The 20,975-nt window shown below is 47.5% G+C and overlaps 9 protein-coding genes and 1 non-coding gene across 10 annotated transcripts; 4 read left to right on the top strand and 6 right to left on the bottom strand.

Moving 5' to 3' along the window:
* Nucleotides 1–11: 11 nt before the first annotated feature.
* On the bottom strand, nt 12–1,921 carry AGABI2DRAFT_189449 (hypothetical protein). The gene is made up of 9 exons (XM_006454083.1): nt 1,650–1,921; nt 1,426–1,589; nt 1,219–1,364; nt 1,140–1,161; nt 1,058–1,090; nt 895–1,008; nt 774–848; nt 568–718; nt 12–503 (listed from the first exon to the last, which is right to left on the bottom strand). Exons 1-9 carry the CDS (start codon nt 1,794–1,796, stop codon nt 84–86), a joined length of 1,272 nt encoding a protein of 423 aa, XP_006454146.1. The 5' UTR covers nt 1,797–1,921; the 3' UTR covers nt 12–83.
* A 452-nt stretch (nt 1,922–2,373) lies between these two features.
* On the bottom strand, nt 2,374–4,324 carry AGABI2DRAFT_196962 (exo-1,3-beta-glucanase; the record flags this gene model as incomplete). Its single annotated transcript, XM_006454084.1, has 10 exons — nt 2,374–2,968; nt 3,018–3,168; nt 3,215–3,243; nt 3,293–3,338; nt 3,389–3,502; nt 3,556–3,588; nt 3,693–3,714; nt 3,775–3,920; nt 3,972–4,135; nt 4,187–4,324. 10 exons carry the CDS (start codon nt 4,322–4,324, stop codon nt 2,552–2,554), a joined length of 1,260 nt encoding a protein of 419 aa, XP_006454147.1. The 3' UTR covers nt 2,374–2,551.
* Nucleotides 4,325–5,455: 1,131 nt separating this feature from the next.
* Nucleotides 5,456–7,175, top strand: AGABI2DRAFT_189451 (hypothetical protein). Its single transcript, XM_006454085.1, has 2 exons — nt 5,456–6,069; nt 6,128–7,175. The coding sequence occupies exons 1-2, from the start codon at nt 5,469–5,471 to the stop codon at nt 7,009–7,011; spliced, it is 1,485 nt and encodes a 494-aa protein (XP_006454148.1). The 5' UTR covers nt 5,456–5,468; the 3' UTR covers nt 7,012–7,175.
* A 7-nt stretch (nt 7,176–7,182) lies between these two features.
* AGABI2DRAFT_189452 (hypothetical protein) lies at nt 7,183–9,154 on the bottom strand. Its single transcript, XM_006454086.1, has 12 exons — nt 9,138–9,154; nt 9,017–9,084; nt 8,891–8,963; nt 8,771–8,841; nt 8,699–8,716; nt 8,605–8,652; nt 8,137–8,547; nt 8,001–8,062; nt 7,916–7,951; nt 7,687–7,858; nt 7,430–7,513; nt 7,183–7,357 (listed from the first exon to the last, which is right to left on the bottom strand). The coding sequence occupies exons 2-12, from the start codon at nt 9,053–9,055 to the stop codon at nt 7,238–7,240; spliced, it is 1,134 nt and encodes a 377-aa protein (XP_006454149.1). The 5' UTR covers nt 9,056–9,084; nt 9,138–9,154; the 3' UTR covers nt 7,183–7,237.
* Nucleotides 9,155–9,908: 754 nt separating this feature from the next.
* AGABI2DRAFT_113908 (hypothetical protein) lies at nt 9,909–13,040 on the top strand (the record flags this gene model as incomplete). Its single annotated transcript, XM_006454087.1, has 11 exons — nt 9,909–9,918; nt 9,981–11,036; nt 11,091–11,179; nt 11,249–11,529; nt 11,576–11,834; nt 11,883–12,080; nt 12,130–12,237; nt 12,293–12,416; nt 12,473–12,648; nt 12,701–12,874; nt 12,927–13,040. 11 exons carry the CDS (start codon nt 9,909–9,911, stop codon nt 13,038–13,040), a joined length of 2,589 nt encoding a protein of 862 aa, XP_006454150.1.
* A 3-nt stretch (nt 13,041–13,043) lies between these two features.
* AGABI2DRAFT_189453 (hypothetical protein) lies at nt 13,044–14,960 on the bottom strand. Its single transcript, XM_006454088.1, has 4 exons — nt 14,676–14,960; nt 13,833–14,622; nt 13,452–13,777; nt 13,044–13,395 (listed from the first exon to the last, which is right to left on the bottom strand). Exons 1-4 carry the CDS (start codon nt 14,931–14,933, stop codon nt 13,192–13,194), a joined length of 1,578 nt encoding a protein of 525 aa, XP_006454151.1. The 5' UTR covers nt 14,934–14,960; the 3' UTR covers nt 13,044–13,191.
* A 72-nt stretch (nt 14,961–15,032) lies between these two features.
* AGABI2DRAFT_t4 lies at nt 15,033–15,132 on the top strand. The gene has a single exon. It is a non-coding gene; the product is annotated as a tRNA-Cys (tRNA).
* A 172-nt stretch (nt 15,133–15,304) lies between these two features.
* AGABI2DRAFT_132868 (hypothetical protein) lies at nt 15,305–16,651 on the top strand. The gene is made up of 8 exons (XM_006454089.1): nt 15,305–15,407; nt 15,464–15,601; nt 15,647–15,858; nt 15,924–16,192; nt 16,243–16,268; nt 16,322–16,358; nt 16,406–16,409; nt 16,461–16,651. The coding sequence occupies exons 1-8, from the start codon at nt 15,324–15,326 to the stop codon at nt 16,552–16,554; spliced, it is 864 nt and encodes a 287-aa protein (XP_006454152.1). The 5' UTR covers nt 15,305–15,323; the 3' UTR covers nt 16,555–16,651.
* AGABI2DRAFT_147520 (hypothetical protein) lies at nt 16,623–18,692 on the bottom strand (the record flags this gene model as incomplete). The annotated part of the gene is made up of 2 exons (XM_006454090.1): nt 16,623–17,582; nt 18,513–18,692. 2 exons carry the CDS (start codon nt 18,690–18,692, stop codon nt 16,623–16,625), a joined length of 1,140 nt encoding a protein of 379 aa, XP_006454153.1.
* Nucleotides 18,693–19,162: 470 nt separating this feature from the next.
* Nucleotides 19,163–19,583, bottom strand: AGABI2DRAFT_189455 (hypothetical protein). Its single transcript, XM_006454091.1, has 2 exons — nt 19,266–19,583; nt 19,163–19,218 (listed from the first exon to the last, which is right to left on the bottom strand). Exon 1 carries the CDS (start codon nt 19,548–19,550, stop codon nt 19,386–19,388), a length of 165 nt encoding a protein of 54 aa, XP_006454154.1. The 5' UTR covers nt 19,551–19,583; the 3' UTR covers nt 19,163–19,218; nt 19,266–19,385.
* Nucleotides 19,584–20,975: the final 1,392 nt, after the last annotated feature.

Genomic DNA, 20,975 nt, shown 5'->3' on the forward strand with positions numbered 1-20,975 from the left:
GCTCAGTCAGGAAAGAAACAAAACAGACCAAGCGAATGGTATTACAATTCATATTAATGTAGTATTAGGTCTAATCATAATACTTAGCCACATATATCAGGGTATATACGGTTGTTCGGATCTTCGGGAATCCAACCATAATTGAGACCGGCTTGATAAGACCACTCGTCCGCCTCCTCAGCCTTCCAAGTCCACTGAATCCAACCTTGACCTTTCTCGTAAGTGATGGTTTGGGCCTCCCAGAACTGACGCAAAAATTTCTTATAGCTAGGAGAGAAGGTTGCACCGCTACCCGTCTTCAAGGCACAAACACGACCGGGTATACGTTTGTGGTACTTGGTCCCATCGTAGCGTGCCCCAACGAAGCGGCCATTGAGGTATCTCGCGCAATCCGTCGAAGCAGGGGACCATTCGCCGACAACAGTCCAAAGATCAGAGGCACCAATGTCAGAAGCACGATTACAAGTCTCTTGGATATGCTTCTGCTCCGACCACGCATTCATCTAAAAATTTATTCATTTGATCGATCCTAATGCGGCCTTGACCAAATGTAAACGCCGCACTTACCTCATCACTGAATACTTGGTATATGTGTGTGTCGAGGATAACACCTTCATATTGAGGCGCTGGCATAAAATTTTGCCAGTAACTCAGAGGCTGAAAGGCATCATGGATCATCACGATGATGTTACTCTTCCTACCATCGGTGTAAGGGTATCTGACATTATATTAAGCATAAAAGCCGAGAAAGCAAGTGAGGCGAAAAATCGAACCGAATGCTTTGGTAACTGTCTTTCCAATACTGCTTGGTGACCGTCAAGACGTCTTCCCCATAAAATCCAGCAGGCCTAACTGTGTTGGGCGCAATTACTTGTATACAGATATGCCACTCACTCGTTGAGGGGTGCGATGACAGGAGCTACACCGGTCATATCCCGGACTTGCGAAGCGATCCTTTTTATAATAGCATTGGTACGAGAAACATTGTCCATATCAGTATGCCATTGACTGGAAAAAATGAGCTTCTCATCATTCGAATATTTATCATTATGCTTACGGGTAATCCACCTTCTGTCCGGAGTTGTCGAAACTACAGTCATTAGTCTTGCGCATTACCAAGGATAAGAATTCGCAATTACCCATTTTGACTACCGGGAGCACCTAAATGACATAAACCATTCAGCACGAGTTGCTTTGCAAAATAATGAGGAGATTTACCATGCAAATCGACTATCACTTTCAGGTTATGTTTTGCAGCCCAACCGAAAGCCTTGTTCATATAAGTGAGCTGGCCTTGGATATAAGGTTCGCCGCCACTGATATCGAATGCCCAGAAACCGATCGGCAGGCGAACGTGATTCAACCTGGTGGAAAACAGCGCGTGCCATTAGCCAACTATCTTCGATTCGAACAACTAAAAAGTACCCAGCACGAGAAATAGCCTCAAAATCTTTCTCGGTAATCCATGAATCCCAATGACGCTGTAACATTCGACGGCCTTCTTCCTTGTCCATATATTGACCGAAGGTATATTCATCAACAATACGGTCGTCCATAGTGCCATCAAAGAGGGACGGCGTAATCCAAGGCTGGAATGCAGTTAGCCACCATATTCTTACAATCCAGAGAACAAACACGCGCGTGCCCACCTCAAGAACCAACCAGCCGCCAAGGTTGACGCCCCGCACTTTTTCCTTCCCATAAGGAAAGCCAAAAGTAAGGCCAAGCACCGAGCGAGTAGCAGAGAGACCAAGCAGAAACATCAAGAGCATATGCAAACCCGAGGAGTATGCCATGATTCAAAGGAGTGTAGGGCAGTTGGACTAGAATTTGAGAGAAGGCCCGGGAACCAAGAACTAAAGTAGACTGTTGACGAGCAGAGTCGATTTTAAAGCCCGGCGTGAGTTATGGGATGTTTGACAGGCGGCGGTTTGAATGTTGACTAGTAGTTCGGCTTGAGCGAAATTTGTATTACCAGCTGTTCCGAAGATCCGGTTCGAACAAGCTGAAGTAGAGAAGAGAAGCCCGAGCGAATGGAAGCCAGGAGAAGATTGTTTGACATCCAACGGTCTTCAAACCTAGGTTGTCCGCCTGCAGCACAGACTGCCACATGTTGACGATATACCAGAATGGTCAACGAAAGGGAAGTGCCAGTGGCTTGCACAAGGTTTGCAGGTAGGGTCAGATGGAGAGCAGTATCGAGCTGGTATCGAGATTTAGCATTTCGGCGCTTTATGTTAGCTTTAGCTTAGCCGGTATGATGACCCTGCACGCTTCACGTCTCAAGAAGCTCCGTAATTGCCGTGATAACCTCATAGTACAGTAGTTGGGGAGATGGCTCAAACGTTGGGTTCAATGAAAAGAGGGGTTATCAAACGCGTTTGCAATGTGCCACGGCGCACGCACACACACAGCCGGAGCCCATTTCTCAGCACAAGAAATTAAATAAAAAGAGTGTGCTACTGCCTTTAATTTAGTGTCAAGTGACTAATTCGAAGTCTGGTCACATCCCAAAGGTCACTGTGCAACATGTACCGAATGAGGAAACAAATTAACCACAGATACCAGGGAATTGGCGTTCGGTAGGGTTCTGCGGAATCCAGCCATTATCCAATCCAGCCTTATACGACCATTCATCTGTAATTTCAGTCTTCCAAGTCCACTGAAGCCAACCTTGCCCTTGCTCATAGGCGGTGGCTTGAGCTTCCCAGAATTGTCGAAGGAAGCGCTTGTAGCTCGAGCTGAAGGTTGAGGCCTTTCCTGTAAGACCGGTACAACTTCCGACCCGTGATGAACCAGGGAATGAACCATCGTAACGGGAACCGACGCCACGTCCGTTGAGATACTTTGCACAGTCGTTGGCTGCAGGAGTCCATTCTCCTACAATAGCCCATAGAGGAGCAGATGCTAACCCAGGCCCAGAACTACAAGCAGACTGGATATGTTGTTGCTCGGATTTATGATTTTCCTAGGGGAATTATTTCATAAAGAGAAGGTGAAGTCAAAAGCAAACTCACGGCATCCGAGAACATCTGATACCGATGAGTGTCCAATAAAACCCCGTCGAAGTCAGGTGGCTGCATGAAGCCGTTCCAAAAGCTCAGAGATTGAAAAGCGTCGTGAATCATGACCATGGTATTACTTTGCTGAGATGTACCAAACGGGAACCTGATCTTATCAGTTGAAACGTATGGCAAGTTAAACTCAAACCCACCGGATATTCCCATAACTATCAAACCAGTACTGGAGGCATTGCATGAGCCCCGCATCAGTGAGAAGGGTTCGAGCTCACCTGTTTAGTGACGCTCAGGACCTGTGCGCCGTCAAAGCCTGCTGGTCTTAACGCGGAGTCAACATGGGATCCATTGATCACAGTCACAATTCTCACTCGTTCAATGGTGCAATTACAGCAACGACATCGGCCATATTCTTGTATGTTGATGCTATCGTCTTGATAATAGCGTTGGTCCGATCAACATAGTCCGCCCTCGTGTGCCATTCTCTACACAGCTCTTTTATTCGAAACAAAAGCAAGTAATGGATAGTCACGCTTACGGAAATGATTTTTTTTGCCCAGAGTTGTCAAACCTGTGAAGAAAAGGCATGTCAAATGGGGCAAAAACGGGTGGAGAAGCTAAGTATCACGAGCAGGTGTTCGTGCACATGCTGCCAGATCGTCAATCATTGCTCACCCGTTTTGACTTCCCGGTGCACCTATATGAGACAGACAATAAGTGACCAATAGTTAATGCATGGTTAAGGCGAATTAAATACCGTGTAGGTCAATGATGAGCTTGAGATTGTGATTCTGCGCCCAAGTAACTGCCTTCTCCAAAAACGGAAGCTGCCCCTGAATGTAAGGCTCTCCCGCTGCGACTTCGAAGGCCCAGTATCCAATAGGGAGGCGAACATGATTGAGCCTGGTAACGAGTTAGCTATAAATTCAAATTTATTTTATTCATTTATGGTACCCGGCAGCAGCAATACGCGCAAAATCTTCTTCCGTGATCCATGTATTCCAGTGATTGCGAAGGACGTTGGTCGCGGTGGACCGATCTACAAATTGACCGAAAGTCCATTCATCAATAACACGAGAATCTCCCGTGTTGTCGAAAATTGAAGGTGTGATCCATGGCTGGGGAAGGCTTCAATTCAAGTGCGGCTTTCAGGCCGACATTTTGCTTACCTCCAACACAAGCCAACCTCCTAAATTGACTCCGCGGACTTTCCTTTGGCCATAAGGAAAGCTGGGAGTGATGCAGAGACTAAGGGGGGACAAGACAAGCCCAACAACCGCGAAGAGCAAAGCCCGCGAGGATAGCATGGCCAGAAGCTTATGGTGCATCATGCATGCATAGGCTTTTTATGCGTCCACTGTCGGATCGGGCCATCACAGTTGGCTTGGAGAATTAGCATGCACGGATGATCAAAGATTGACGGGGTTCCTTAAATAGACCAAGGGCATCCCATGGGGCCAACGACTGGCCAACGTGGCGCTGGTTTCTCTTGGGTTTCCATGCTAGAAACCAGCTAGAAATGCTCACGATCAAGAACATGAGGCTAGTCAGCCGAGGATAACTCGTGACTGTCGACTGTCAATTTTTTTTTGATACAGTACATCGGTCGCGACCGGCCGAGAACCTCTGAAATTTGCAAGAAATTTTCTTGGGCGATTGGATAAGAGTCATAAGGCCTACAAAATAGAAAGAGGCAGACGATGATCATTCCGCTTCTGGCATCGATTCCACAAGACTACTTAACTCCCTTTAGCAATGAATTCATCCTTTCAATCAATTGCCCACATGAATACTGCAGACTAATATCAGTGGATCATGTTCTGAATAAGCGAACCTCAAAAAATATGAACAACTCGGTCACCTGGCATCCAGTAGCAAGTCCGTTCAATCGTCGAGTTCACCTTGAGTTCATCTGATACATACGATCCTCGTGGGCAATAGATCTAGAAGGGCTCGCAACATGTGCAAAGAAAACAAGACCAAGCATGGCAACAAGCATCAATTATCCTCCGACTAATACTGCGACGTCAGAAAAAAATCGGCCACTACATGCGAGAGTTTCCAAACTTGTAAAATGGGAAGCGTCAATAGGAAACGAGTTCTTTTGAAAATGGGAAAGGTCTTTTGGGACCTCTGTACCATCTGCTTTCGTTCAACCACTTTCTTGTTCGCGTATGCGGCAGCATCGAGGTCAAAAGAGACACAGGGATAAAAGATGCAGCATAGAGTAAAAGGGAATCATGGGGTCCCCATGCTTGTTCTGAAAACAGACGGTTGAACGGATGCTAGTGGTAACATCTAGCACAGGTGCGTGATGTTGGTCTGTCGCCGACCGGGCGCAGCGTAAACGCTGTTCGTCGGACGACGGCAAACACCGAGGTATACTTATATTAATTACTAGCTCTTTGCCACTCGTTTAATTTCATCTCTCGCTCCATCATCATCATTATCATGATGTCTATCGATCATCTGAAAAAACGATACGAGACTGCTGGACAAGGCCATCTTCTCAAGTTCTGGGATGGCCTCTCTCCAGCTGACCAGAAATCTCTCTCCGCCCAACTCGAAGCTCTCGACATCGAACGTGTCAATCGCATCTATAAGAAGGCCATCGTTACTGAAGCCGCCTCCAATGATTCTGCAGCTCAGGCTGAGGCTATCGAACCCCTTCCGAGGGATGCCACTGACTCCATTGTTGGTAATTCCGAGAAACAACAGGAGTGGCGACAGATTGGTCTCGATGCCGTTTCCCGTGGTTGTGTTGGCGTCTTACTCATGGCGGGTGGCCAGGGTACTCGCCTTGGCAGCAGTGCACCCAAAGGATGCTATGACATCGGGCTTCCATCTCACAAATCTCTCTTCCAGTATCAGGCCGAGCGAATTGCTCGCTTACAACGCGTCGCTGAACTGGAGAATGGCAAACAGGCTGGGTCTGTCATTGTCCCGTGGTACGTGATGACGAGTGGTCCCACTCGTCGCGACACGGAGGAGTTTTTCATCAAAAACTCCTACTTTGGACTGAATGCCGCCGACATCATATTCTTCGAACAAGGTATTTTCCCCCTCTTTAGTTGTCGAAGTGATCCTTTTATCGATAACACACCGCACAGGCACTCTTCCTTGTCTGACGATGGAAGGCAAGGTCCTTCTCGATACCCCTTCTCGCATTGCCGTGGCCCCTGATGGTAACGGTGGAATATATGCTGCCACTCGCTCCCCTCTCTCCCCTGGCAAACCAGATTCAGTCCTCTCCGACCTCGAAAAGCGTGGTATCCTTTACCTTCATGCTTATTGCGTGGATAACTGTCTTGTCCGTGTGGCTGATCCTGTTTTCCTCGGTTATGGTATCCAAAAACAAGCCGACTGTGCCGCTAAAGTAGTTCCCAAAGCGTCTCCCACAGAATCTGTTGGTGTTGTTGCCCGTCGTGGCAATAAGTATGGGGTCGTCGAATATTCGGAGATTTCCAAGGAGCAGGCCGAACGTCGTGACTCCGAAACGGGCGAGTTAGCATTCCGAGCTGGGAATATAGCCAATCACTTTTACACCACTTCCTTCCTTAAGCGCGTGGAAAGCTTTGAAGACGAACTTGCATTCCACATTGCACGCAAAAAGATTCCTCATGTTGATCTCGAGTCAGGTCAACCCGTAAAGCCGAGCAAGCCTAATGGCATGAAGCTCGAGATGTTCGTTTTTGATGTATTCCCGTTCACTGAGCGCTTCGCTGTCTTGGAAGTTGAGAGGCGAGAAGAATTTAGCCCGCTGAAGAATGCTCCTGGAACTGGCTCTGATGATCCAGACACAAGCCGACGCGATCTGCTCGCCCAACATCATCGTTTCCTAGAGCGAGCTGGTGCGAGCATCAAGCCGGGCGTTACCATCGAACTTTCTCCTCTCGTCACATATGATGGCGAGGGTTTGCAAGCTGTGAAGGGAAAGACTTTCACCAAGTCCGGCATAATAGGATCCATAGAGGAGTTGGATGTGTTGGTCTAGATATCACGATGGGCGACGGCATTTCAAACGGACACCTACTTTTTGTTTTCAGTGGACAATTGCATTAATGACTTAGGGTTACTGGATCACATAGATACCATGGCTGTAATTCGTGTTAGTGGAGTATATCGCATCATCTTTTTTACCCATGTGGAACCTCTTTGATCGCTGATTGTCACCGTCCGACAGGCAGATGATAAGTGACGGGTTAAGCTATCCAAAAGATCTAACCAGCACTATCGATACTCTTCTTAATCTTGGGTATCCTCTTCTCCAACTTCTCCAACTCCTCCTTGAGCGCTGCAAATTGTCGTTGAGCGCGTTCTGCAGTGGGCTTTTGTTTTAACTACGCCCAAAATGGGCCAGACCCCGATGAGATTGGTGAATAGTGATGACAATGACAGGAAAAAGCACTGACTTCTTTGCAGCAAGTCAGAAGCTTATCGATGATTATGTTTTTTTCTGCTTGAACTTCGTCCACTTCTGCTTTAAGCTGTTGGGCCTATACCCGGAAGAGTTCAATGACCCCCGCGAAGTGAATGCGACCACCGCAAGATATCCATGGGAAATATGAACAAAAGAGAGAAAAACAAAGAGAAAAGTTGAGTAAATGCGCGAATTGAAGGGAGAAAATGAAGTAAAATGGAATCATTTTGGAAACGATGATATGCCCACCTCTTCATCTAGCTTATCTGCCCGGTTGCGTTCGTTCTGAAGCAACTGTTTGGATTCCGCTGCGCGAGCGCGGGATAGCAGAACTTCGAGTTCCTTAGAGCGTATGACACATTCGAAATGTCGTTCCCGTAGCTCGTATTGCCGAAGGACGTCTTTCAACCGTTCTCGGGCACTACAATGAAGTCAGTTAGAATTATTTGACTTTATGAAAAATGCTACGGAAATTTACACGCCGTCAAAGATATCTTCCAGCGTCTTTTTGGCCCTATGAGACGCATTAATTCTCATTGGGAAGGCAGTCCCTAAGGGCTTACTCCTGGGGATTGTCATTCCAATTTTTCTTGAGAGACTCTCTTCGAGGTTCCACATACTCTTCCTGTACATCGATAGTATTGGAAATTTGGTGCTCTGATTTCTAGACGGAGAAAACGAGGAATTGGGATAACGCACCCATTCTCTGACATCCTCTGGATTCTCAGTCAGATCCATTAGCTCCACCGCTAGAATTTCGTCTTTATCTTCGATGCCCACATCCTCCGGTGTCTGGTTTTCGTCGACCGTACGACCGTTATGGGTGAAGATGAACTGGATACTCGGCTTTGCTACTGAGGCTTGATCTTTTGTAGTCTCTACCTTGGAAATAGTATTGCTTCCGTCGAGTTTCTTTCCTGGATCTTCCATCCGTTCTGTGAACGCGCGGAACAAACGAGAGAGTTTGGTCTTGCGAGAAATCTTAAAACAAAGCTCGGCACGATAACGACAGACTAATTTGATGACGATATCAGGCATTTCGCGATATTTGGTATCCTGAAGCTTCGCCTTGTCATCTTGCTTGGCGAGACTATTTCGGGCTTGCAAGAGCTATGGAGTAAGTTCAGGACTTTGAGAAATATGAGAGCCGCTATTGGAGGGACACACTTCAGTCTGCTGGTCGGTGATCTCTCGCCTCAATCCTTTGTTGTCCTCCTATACGATGTAAGCGGCGAGATTTCCACGCGGTTTTCATACGCACTCGCAGACGTTTGTTCTCCTGTGAAGAACGAATGATTAAGAGAAGCACAAAACAAAAACAAGTCATCCTTACTTTCTGCAACTCACGAGCGAGCCCCTCGATCTTGGCTTTACCTTGATTCGCCTTGGTAAGTTGAGATTTGGCTAGAAGAAAACTTAGGGATGCGTATGGTTGCGAGTGGCCTTGCCGAACCTGCATCCTTATCCTTGGTGAGTTTCTGCTTCTCTTTGGCATGATCTCGTTCCGCACGCTTGAATTCTGCAAACTAAGATTGTGCCATCTAAATAACTGAGAGTCCAAATGACGCAAAGTCTTTACCAATTCAAAGTATTTCGCATGGATGGCATTCTCTTCCATGCCTTTAATGGATTTTTGCGCTTCCTCAGCTGTGTGTGCTACTCGTCAGATAAACTGCTAGAAAGCACCCGTGGAGACAGACCAAATCTCCTTTCTTCCTCCTCTTCTAAAACTTCCTCCTCTTCAAGAGCTGCTATTCTGTTCTTGACACTCTCATACACGCCTGCGTTGTCAACAGGAACATCATTCCGTTTCTTACCCTTGGTCGATTGGGTGCCATTTACGGGAGTGGAAGCTGACGAAGGCGTAGTGGGTGTTCGGGGTGGAGGCTGGGAAGACGTCGGGGGAGCTGGGGGAGCTGATATGGGGGCTGGGGGAGCAGGTCCTGGGGGAGGTGGTTTAGCCGGTCTGGCTGACGCGTTGGGAGAGGGTTGAGCGGTAGCTGTTCCGTTCATGAAGACAACGGAGGAAGTGCTGACCGAGGCTGGAGAACTGGAGATGACGGCTGTGTGTTTGTGTGCTAGGAAGTGATTGTGTTGTATTATTTTAGTCACCGGTGCCTTGTATGATGTGCACACTCCATGACCTTCCTCTCGCTCCGTTGCTTCCTCGCTGCCGACATTGCGGCATATGCGATATAATAGACCCTCTTAATGATACAGGTCCCGACAATCAAGGCGCTGAGATACCGATGCCGGCGTCAGCGAGCCATTGGGTCTATCATCCATCCTGCTCTCCTGTCCAAATCAAAAAATTGACTCCCCCCTGCAGGCTATCGGTGGAGGAGGCAACCTGGACCACTTCCCACATTGCCCACCGACATTAGAGCGCCATCACCGACGGTCACGTCATTCCTAGCCGTCACACCGACAGGTAACCGGTAACGTGACAAACGCGTCTGCATGCGCCCGCCATGCCTATCGGTTTGTGATCCTCTGTCCTTCGCTAGTCCATGCAGCTAATGGGAACTAATGTCATCTCTCAGATACATCTCCCCCCAGCTCTCCTGTGAGAAAGAAGCCGAGGCTATCGTCGCCGGGAGACATCGACCAATCCTGCACCAATCTCACTCCTACACAACCCTTCCTAGGCTTTACAAAGGCCACTGCGCTACCATCTAACGTTAGAGATGACCCAGACAATCCATTCACTAGTCAGCATCCACCATCTGGCAAAAGTTCGTCAATCCCTCCAGGTTTGGGATTTACATCTGCTTCATCCATCGGGCATGACCCGGAACGTTCTCCATCCCCGCTACCTCCTTCAGAACAGGACTATGATACTTGGTTGCAACCGTCGACGACTTTACCTGCTGTCAGTTTCCAACATCCTTCCTTTGCCTCCTCATCGGCAATGCTCCGGCCTACTGGTTTCGTGAGACCGGGAACGAAATCAATAATTGCACCGTCCGCAGCGGCCCTTGCAAAAGCGCGCGAACGGTTTAAGTCCTGGGAAGGAGATTTAGAGGACACAGAAAACGTGAATCCATCAAATGTCGTAGATCCTCTGCCGCACTCGCCTTTTCAACGTCCTGCACTTCGAGTCATGGATAACAGTTTGCCAACGCCCGAGTCTCCCTCCCCATCTGCATTTTCACGTCCCATTAATTCGAACAAATTTCCCACTGTCGACCAGCCTTCGATGAAGCAAAAATCATTCCGATCACCATTAATAAAAAGCACTCCGGTCAAGAATCACCTTGCTTCACCTCTCAATCCGCGAGTGAATTTTGCGTCAGTTGCAAATATGACACAGTGGCCAAAGTCTCCTCTGACGCCCTCGACGCCCCTGCCAACCACAAAAACAATGGCGAGCATTCAAACACCAGGTCGCCCTCCAGTTCGTACTTCTCGGACTACACCGGCCCCTTTTGTTACCCCTTTCAAACCTGGAATGCGCCCCGGAGAACCAGGATGGATGAAACTCCAAGAATCAGCACGCAAGGAAAAGGCGGGAAGTCCGTCTAGCATAATGTCCGCCTCAACACCCGAAATACGTACTATCTCGCGTGCCAAACATCACAAGACATTCTTCAACCTGTGTGCGCGTCCAATTTTTCAGCGCAGCCTCGGATTTGCACTTACCTCATCTACAGCCCATCCTCCAAATAGAAAAACATTATCCAGTTCTGGACTGCGGCCGCAACAATACACAAAAGAAGATTTCGAATCCATGCAAATGTGGGTAATATATGCCGTACCTTCAGAGACGGGATTTATAGACTAAATGCGCAGAAATATACACGAACTCAAGCAAATTACACCTACACTCGCTACTTACTACTCGTTTCACACCACTTCAACTATCCTACCATCACTGGTAGACGAGATACCACAAGTGCTTGGACCTGCAGCTGCTCTGGAGGAGCTGCTCAACCTAGGATGCTCTTTAGCTACGAAGCCTTGGGTTGATAATCACTGGGCTTTAATCCTTTGGAAGCTCGCTGGCATGGTTGCGTTAGATCCAGAAAGTGAGAACGATTCGAGTACCAGGCGATGGTGCTGGCGAGAAGTCAAACGACAACTATTATATCGGTGAGGAACTCTTTCGGCCCAGAATCCCATTTGCTCATCAACTTAGATATGAACGGGAACTTAATCAAGCGAAACGACCAGCATTGCGGCTTATATCCACTCAAGATGCACCCGCTGCCCTACCGATGAATCTATGTATATCGAACATCTTCAGTCCGGAAGATGGGACCGGTTCAACATTTCCGGAACTTGAAATTACCGATGGATGGTATCGACTCAAGGCAAGAATTGACGCTCCCATGGCTAGGGCAGTGGAAAGAGGTAGCATCCGTATTGGGAGAAAAATAGGCGTTGCTGGAGCAAGGGTAAGGAAAATCAGGTTTCGTTGACCTAGTCGACTTATCGAATCCAAGCTCAACTCGGAACGGAAAGAACCTCAAGATATTCTAGATGCGTACAACAGTGTGAAACTGGTGCTTAGTGGAAACTCGTCGCATTTATTGTCGTGGGATGCCAAACTAGGGTTTACAAAAGGACCCTCTATCTCTACGATGCACAGTTTAACACCAGATGGTGGTCCTATTGCTTCCATGGATGTTGTCGTAGTAAAGGTGAATTGCCTTAAATGATGTTCTGTCTCTCTGATCTTACAATAGATAGACTCACCCCCTCGCATTTATCGAATTCTGCACCGACGCGACTGGTAAAAAATGGAGAGAAGGACCTAGGGGCGAGGCAGAGGAGATGAAGGTCAATGAACAATGGGAGGTGCGACACTTTTCCTCACAATGTTTGCCGCGCCCCTCTCACTCTGTTTTACCAGAAAAAGCGCCAAGAAGGAGCATCCAAAATACAAGCGAACTTCGATAAGAAAATAGCAAGATATGAATCGTACATTGACAAGCTGGAAAGACGAGCGGGCAGTGTCTTGTCCAGACACACCAGCGGTGCGCGATACATCCGTTTGAGTAGCCCTTCCGAAATAACGAAATTCTGGTTGTAGATGAACCACCAGATCACATTGAGGAACTTTATGATCAATTAGAGGAACACGACGATGCGCTCGGTCTATTATCTCGAATATCTTCACAAGATGCAGCATGGCTTGCGCAGCATACTAAGAGATGTATGCAAGTAGAACGCGAGCAGGTTGGGGAAGAGATTGAGAAGGAACTACAGGTAACAAATATCCTTGTGTAGATCTCGACTCAAATGTTTACCATTGATGCAGACAGCATGCCCACCCCGAGACGTTCGCAGCTTTCGAGTAATTGCAGTGGAAGATTCACAAACGTATCGCAGACCTGCGAACCGATACGTTCAGCTTACGGTCTGGGACATATTAAGCCTGACATTATCCGAAGGAGTAAAGCCTGGGGCAATTGAAATTGGCAGTCGATTTATGGTACGATCTTTGTTCACCGTAGCACATATTTTGACACTTACCTTCATTTTAGATTACCAACTTGATGCCTCAACAGCAAGGTTCATGGATGGGCAATAAACCAAATTCACAGATCTTCCTTGCTACGACGCGATCAACGAGATGGCACAAGCTCAAAAGCAGTTAAAATGCTCTTGCAATACAATTACTCATTCTTGTAACATTAATCACTGTATTACTTTTACTTCAATTATTATTATGAGGTGGCTTTCTGAAGAGCAAATGTTGCCAAATAGTTTTTTCTAAAAGTAAACCAAAATACCGAACACAGAGACTGATTAGACAGATGCAGCAAGTCCATATTTGCGGAAAACTTCATTATAGCTCCCAGTATCTTCATGGCCCATGCAAACCACGGTGGGCTTACCACCAGAACTAGGACCAAAGATCCTTGCCGCAACACGATGAATGGTATTGTTGTCGACCTGATCAATTTTCTCTGTCATTTCATGAATAGGAACCTTACGCCCATGTACTAGAATCTGTCCCAATGCATAGGTTAGAGGGGAAAGAACAGAACTGCGAATTTGGGGCATACCTGTCTACCCAAGTCTTCAACCTCGACAGCCCGACTCTCTAAAGCCATCATCAAGCTGGATTTGAGCTGGTTCTTAGCCCTATCGAGCTCGACAGAAGGGATAGCAGTGTAAAGCAGTAAGCTAAGTTGATGTATGAGATGAGGAAGAATTTGGCCGGGTGTGTTTCCGTTTCTCAAACCGGATCCAGCAGGAAGGAATGAGGCGAATAAGCCAAAGAGGGAAGAGTCGGTATAGATATGATGGAAAGATGAGCAATGATCAATCTGTGGGTAATGATTGAGAATATGGGTATAAAGTCGTGAGTACATTCCTTTCCCAGGGCCACCTGGAAAAATAGGATGAGAGACATGCATCAATGCGCGAGGAAGACGAAATGTTACCTGCAGAAAAACTGCCGCCACCGCCGAGAAGGACCTGCATCGTCGCAAGGGCATAAATATCATCGTCATGGATCCCGATGCCTTCGTACGCGATATAGAGATGGTTAAATTCGGCCGAGGAATCGTGGACAAATCGGTGTCCCCCCGTATATGTCGACGAAGGATTTACGGGTGTTGGAGATGGAGAGGAACCTGTACTGGGGAAAAGATAGGACGCGGCTCGTGTTAAGGACTTTGCAACGGAGGGTGCAGATGTATGTAAAAGGTGTGTCGGTGTTGAAGGGTTGGAGTTGGCACGGGAGCTCGTTGCCTGATTAACGGTGGGTCCTTTCAATGACGAAAAAAACTTGTCGGCAAGTTCAACGAGTTCAGAGTGATGCATTCCCGCGCCCGCAATAACCATGCGCTCCGGTCGGTACCACGCATTTAAGCCGGTACGAAGTGTCAGCTCATCGATGAGATTGATACGATCCTCGGGACAAAGAAGAGAATTTCCAAGCCCTTTCTCGCCATAGGCAACGCTATGAAGGACTTCGGGAAGAAACATGTCGGGTTTGCTTTGAATTTCCCGCCCTTCATAGAATGCCGCGTCCCGCTGAGCCTCGATTTCTTCGGAATGGAATGAAGGGTTGAGCACGGTATCAGCAATTAGTGAAAGGGCAAGCGGAGTTCCTGAGTGGGAGTGGGATGACTGATACATGACGGATTCACGAGAAGATGAGCACATTATTTGACCTCCAAGAGAATGCACCGCAGTTGACATCTCTTCGTCTGTTCTCGTCCGCGTGCTCTGGTGGACGAGATTGACAAATATCACTATGCCAATTTTAAAAGAAAACTGACCTTGAAGGCCATTCTATCCAAGAAATGACTAACACCAGATACTTCCGGCCATTCATACCGCGAACCAGCATCGACATAGAGGCCGAGAGAGGAAAAATGGCCAGGTGTTGAGTCTGTAGCTACGCGAATTCGGTTGGGAAGTGTTGTGATCTCGACCGCAGGTTCTGTGGACTTCAAAGCTGTGGCATATGGACGAGAATTCCTGAATTTCGATGATAAACGGCCATGGCGAAGTAGAGAGGAACCAGACTTGTGCATGGTCAACGTTTGAGACGAGCGTTTAGGCGCATCCAAGGTCACAGCCAAAATTGATGCCACGGGACTCCACACATACGATTTCATCCCCAATGACCGCAAGTCCCAATAGCTAAGTGGTTATAGCATGCGATTGCAGTCCAGACCTATGATAGGTTACTTGGTTATCGCGGGGTCGGGTGTTCGAATCACCCTTGGGACTGTTTTTATTCCATTCTTTTTGCATATTAGTAATATACGCATCGGCACATTCTTCAGCCTTCCGAGTCGGGCCCGATGTCCGGTTAGCCCAGCTCATTTGATCCGCCGTCGGATTCCTCCGATCCATAGGCAGACGTGCAATCAAGCTTCCGGCCCCTTCTTGTCCCCTTCTTGTCCTTGACTCTGTCACCCATGCCTGGATTTTCCACCGTCGCGCCATGGCTCAATAAAGTTGGTTATTATGGACCTGTCACAGCTACCCTCGACTGGTGCGAGGCAAGTAGTTTAAGTGTTTAACTATAGGATTAACTCAGCCATTGCATCTTCAACAGGCAAACTATCAATTCACTCCTTACATCGCAGAATTGGCCAATTCGTTTTCAAACTTGTATACCATTACAATTTCCCTGGTCGGTTATCTGAGCACGGTGAAGCAAGTACTGCCGAAGCGGTACGCTCTTGGATATCTGGTGAGTTTACCCAAAAATAGTGTGACAAATACTTAGTCTTTTTAGGCCGTCGCTCTCGTCGGCGTCGGCAGTTTTCTATTCCATGCGACTCTCCTATACGAAGCTCAACTAGCTGATGAGCTTCCGATGATATATGTTGGTTCTATGGGCCTTTTCATCACGTTCGACGACGGACCAGGGTTCAGCCTCGAATCTCGTCGAAGCAAATTACTAATTGCTTTCCTTTTGCTATTTGACTTGTCTTTCTCCTGGAGCTAGTAAGCGCGACAGGAAGCGCCCGTTTTTTATTCTTCGTCATCAGGAACTGATCTCGACGCTCTAGTTATATCTACCGCAACCCCGTATATCACCAAGTTGTGTTCGCTACAATTCTTCTCATCACCGCTGGACGGATCATATACATGCTCAAATGGTCGGAAGCTGCTGATCGTATACCAGCCTCAGAAAAACGTGCCATAACCAAACTCTTTGGTACTGGGGCAGTCCTCTTTGTCTTTGGATTCCTGATCTGGAATATGGACAATATCTTTTGCGATTTCTTAATAGCTAGAAAGCTGTCCATTGGATGGCCCTTTGCATTTGTCCTCGAAGGTGCGTAGTAGTGTGCGATGTTGCATAGGCCTATGTTGACAGCTTGTTAGGACATTCGTGGTGGCACATTTTCACCGTAGGCACTGTTTCCTTTCTCACGAAATCTGGTTTATACATCGTTGACTTCAGGGTGCTGGGACGTATTACAAGTTTGTTGGCATCCAATGTGAGCATATTCTCTTCAGTATATTACCTTAATTGACCGGGTTGTAGATGCGTACGCCATTGCTATATTAGCCATTTGAGTTTCCAGACTAACTTCCTGCAGGACGCTTTGCGTGAAGGATGATCCAGCGCCTTACACAGTTGGCTGGAATTATGGACTTCCTTGTATTGAACGCATACAGCTGAAGGTGGATTAAGCTGACAAAAATCTCTAGGTATTATTCTAGTCACTTATATTAGCATGGGCCTAGGATTGTTAATTAGACTACTCTGTGATGGTTTCTCCCAATGTCCACTTCATGAAGTCCAACACCACGACCCCCTCATCTTCCACAGACTGAGATCTCAGTCCCCTTTGTTGAGACCACGAAACGAGGGCGTCCTTCACAGGTGTGTCAGGATTGTCGCCGCCCATCATCATAAATGGCTGGTTATACAATGCACTCTCGCCATCACCGTTGATGCTAAGGGTCTCGAAACCAACAATTTGCCGTGCGAGAGCACGTTCAAGACGGCCTAAATCATCACGGAATGTTTCAGAAGCAAGGCGATCCGAAAGCGTCTTGGACTTCAAAGCGAGCAAGACGAGACCACCGATGCGACCTTGGTCTGGATTATTGATAGAGCCGTGTACATACGAGGAGAGTCGAAGACCAAGGTGGGGTTTTAGAGGTGGATTTTCAACAACACTGATGGCTCGGCGGAGACTAATGTTCTCCCCAAGTTTAGCAATGGCATCTCGGATAGCAGTGGAAATCGTTCCCCTCGGTGTAGCGCCAGGGTTGGCTTCGGACAATAGAGGTGCATCGTGGAGAAGTTCGAGGGAGTGTTGGTGGAAAGCACCTTTTGAATTAGAGATATCGGCGAGGTAGGCGGCTGTATGGGCAATGTCTGCCGCCAGTTTTCCAAATAACTCGTTACGCCCCACAAAGTCAGTCTCACAATTGAGCTCGACCATTGCAGCACGGACGCCGCTATAACCCGCGACAGCATTTACACCAGTCCCGCTTGAAAACTTGGAGATACTGATGAGACCCTGACTTGTGCTTCTGCCCTGCAGTTTTTCCGCTTTCTTAGCCCCAGAGGTGGCGAGGTCCTTTTCGAGCCATCCGAGCGCGGCATTCACGTCGTTATTAGTCGCGGCTAAAGCCTCTCTGGCTTTCAAAATGGAAACCTCGGTAAGCTTGCGCAGTTCTGCGACGAGCTTCACCGATGCCTTTCCAGGCTGCTGCTGAGTAGAATAGCAGCGCGACGCGATTCTAGTCGACTGAAGGCGGAGGAGACTGAACATGACTTGTTTGCGTTTCGTTAAGCTCACGAAAATGCTTTCCGTTGTGGCCCGGCAATCAAACCTATAGTTGATCAGATCAAATTAACAAATTTGTGCCCTCTGTTCTTGCATTCGTTCATGACCACCTTCAAAGCACCTCAATCACTGCCTCAGGACCTCTTGCTCATCAGCGAATTTGTCGACGTTCCCCAGCAAAGATCACAGCTGCCAGCTTCTCCGAAGAATGACAGCGAAGACGACATCGCCAGCTCGAGCAGCGATAGCGAAGAAGAAATAGAAAAAGACTTGACGGCTCCGTTAGAGGACGAAAGCGATGCGTGAGTCACCTTCCTCTTCACAGTTTTCATCTTTTTACTTTTTATCGCATTATTTCGCAAGGAGTCCTTCCGATTCAAGTCTGAGTTCGGATTCTTCAGATTCGGAACCCGAAGGAGAGGCAGGGAAAAGCCAACCGGTCCCCCAACAAAAAGTGTCGACACCAGATTTCGATGAAGATGATACGGGTCCCTCTAGTGCAACTACGCTTCCTCAGACAAAAAATGAAGTTGTCGACTCAATTATAACAATTCCAGAGCTGGAAGAAGTAGGAAAAGATGAGGAACTTGAGAAAGTGGGGGATGTAATGTCCTTGATCGACAACGTCGTCATTGTCAGAGGATCACCTTCAGAATATTTTAATCGAGGCTCCGAGAAAGCTCTTGATTCCGACACACTGCTTGTGTTTGAAGACCGCAAAGTCATGGGCTACGTGCGTAGTAATTCGACCTGTTTGGTTCTGCTCGTTGATGCGAATCCAGGCAGATATACGAGACATTCGGCCCGACTTCGCAGCCTTTCTACCAAGTCAAATTCAACCAAGCATACCCTCTCGATCCTGAAAAGGTTAAAATTGGACGGGGAGTTTTTCACATTCCCAGACGGAGTCACTTCGTCTTTGTCAACCAGCTCAAGCACTTCAGAGGCAGCGATGCGAGCAATTTGCATGACGAAGAGCCCGCCGAAGATGAGGTAGAATTCTCCGATGATGAAGCAGAGGCGGAACATCGTCGACGGCTTAAACGAAAGTACGTGCTACCTATATTTGCTTGCATGTTTGACTTAAGAAAGTCAGACGAAATGATGGCCGTGCAAGATCTATGTCTTCTTCGAGGCGGTCCACCCCTGTACCATCCCAGCTGCGTGACCAGGACATGATGAATGAACTATGGAATAAGAATGCTTCAGATGACAAAGGGCCCATCGACTATGGTGCTGGTCCTTCTCGTCCAGCTCCTCAACCTTACGATGATCCGTACTCTAATGCATACGACCCAGTGGAACTTGAAAAGTCAGCGGGATCACCGAAAGACCATTCTCGCCCGCAAATTGAACAATCCAGACCATCCACATACAGGGGCGGCCGCCCTCCTCGTGGAAGAGGCCGGGGCAGAGGAAGACGGTATAGCACTGATTCAGATCGGATTTCCGGCAGAGGTACAGGGCCTCTTCCTCAACTTAGCCCCTCTGGAATGAAGCTAGAAGAATATGATCCCCGAATGCCCCACGAAGCCCCACCGTCTTTGTATCCGCAAGGTAGGATAACCATAAAATTAATTATTCACTCACAAATACGACTACAGATCCTTCTTGGGTATATCCCCCTACTCAAGGGTTCAATCAGTTTCACAATCAGCCATATATGTTCCCGGGCTTGCCCTATCAACAAACATATGCATCACCTTCGGCTTTCGTCCAGCCTCACATAAACCCTCGTTTCGCGTCGGCATTCGGCCTACAGATGTCACCTACTGTACCACCATATGAACCCGCGACTTCGGCGTATGCGCAGGGGCCAACAGCTCCGGTGGAATCATTGGTGACTTCCTCGGAACAAAGCTTGTCGGGACAGTGGTCTACACCCATGACCGAGTATACTGCGCCAAATGACGAAGGACAACGGCCTGCTCCTACATTGAACCCCGCTATCGCAAAGCACGAGGAACGTAAAATATAAACTTCTGTTCCTCCTAGCGTGGTTCGATTGAGAAAGGACATCTGCTACTTCGACTTAATGATACCTGTGTATCTGCGTGTGAAATACATGAAAAACACTAATGTTTAATTCATCCTATATTGACATAGACAGATGAGATTCGTATTGAATATTAGTAATGTTCATTCCTCTTTCCTGGTCGCCAAATGCATTTGCCCACACTCTAGTCAAGCCTTGAAACTGAAACGAGTTGCTGATGTTTTCAAGATCTTAGGTCTGCCCACTTAGAAGACTAATATCCTCAGATACCGGTGATATCGTCAGCGTTGAGGAGTAACTGATTTGTAGTAAGGACTTTGGTATTCTATTGTGAGGCGTGCGTTTATTAGTAAACCGACACAAAGTCGACATTTTCTCGTTTCCAATTTCTCGTACTATTCCGTTCATACCTTCACAAGGGCAAACTCTCAAGTGTGTTATAGTTTATCCTCCGTAATCCCGGACCAAGTAATCCAAAGCCAGTACGGCATCCCCTATTAATCCTCCCACCTCGATGTCAGCCAAGAGCTTTAGAGAACATTTTGGTCCCTGGTATATATCGCGATGAGTGTAAGGCCGCGGCTACAGAGTCCTCAAGAGTATTCCGAGAGAAAACCACAGAACTGAGAAGTCAGGAAGCATTGCTCGGGGTTTCTTATTAAGTATCTTTACTATAGGGTGACGAGTAGATGACCAGTCCCTTTTTAACTCTATTTCTGTTCGTGTTCGTTTCCGCGCCGCGCTGGTTCTTAGTGTGGTCGTCCATAGTTGGCGACTTTGAGTGAGTTCGAAATAGTAATAGTACCCCTAAGGATCAGCAACATTTATCATATTTGAAACGGTACTACTTCGATCCCTGCGAAAGGAAAGAAGCCGCGCAAAATATCGAAGTCACAGACTTAGTATCTTAAGTTCCGTTGACAGTGATACCGACAAGTAAGTGTCGAATTGAAAGACACCTAGCAGGCCATCGCCTACAGGTGAAATCTGATATGGCAGACTGTTACAGGCTTCCAACTAGTTGGAAGGGAAGAAGCCTTAAGGACGAAGAACCATGTGCTTTACGACGCTCTGTGCCTTAAAACGTTGGTCTATCTCCCAGGAACATACTTCATGATCTTCACCATGACCACGGTTCTATTTCCACATGGATCAAGGTAATGATTTCCAGATGAAGAAAATTAGAAGGATGTTGTAACAGGATGTAACCATACTCATGTGGACATCGCCTGATTCAGGGCATCTGATTAATTGTTGAGTCCATGAAAGGAGCTCCACCAACACATGCTTATTGGGTTCAGTTGAAATGCCACTGA

Source organism: Agaricus bisporus (genome assembly GCF_000300575.1).
Source record: "Agaricus bisporus var. bisporus H97 unplaced genomic scaffold AGABI2scaffold_1, whole genome shotgun sequence".
NCBI lineage: Eukaryota > Fungi > Basidiomycota > Agaricomycetes > Agaricales > Agaricaceae > Agaricus > Agaricus bisporus.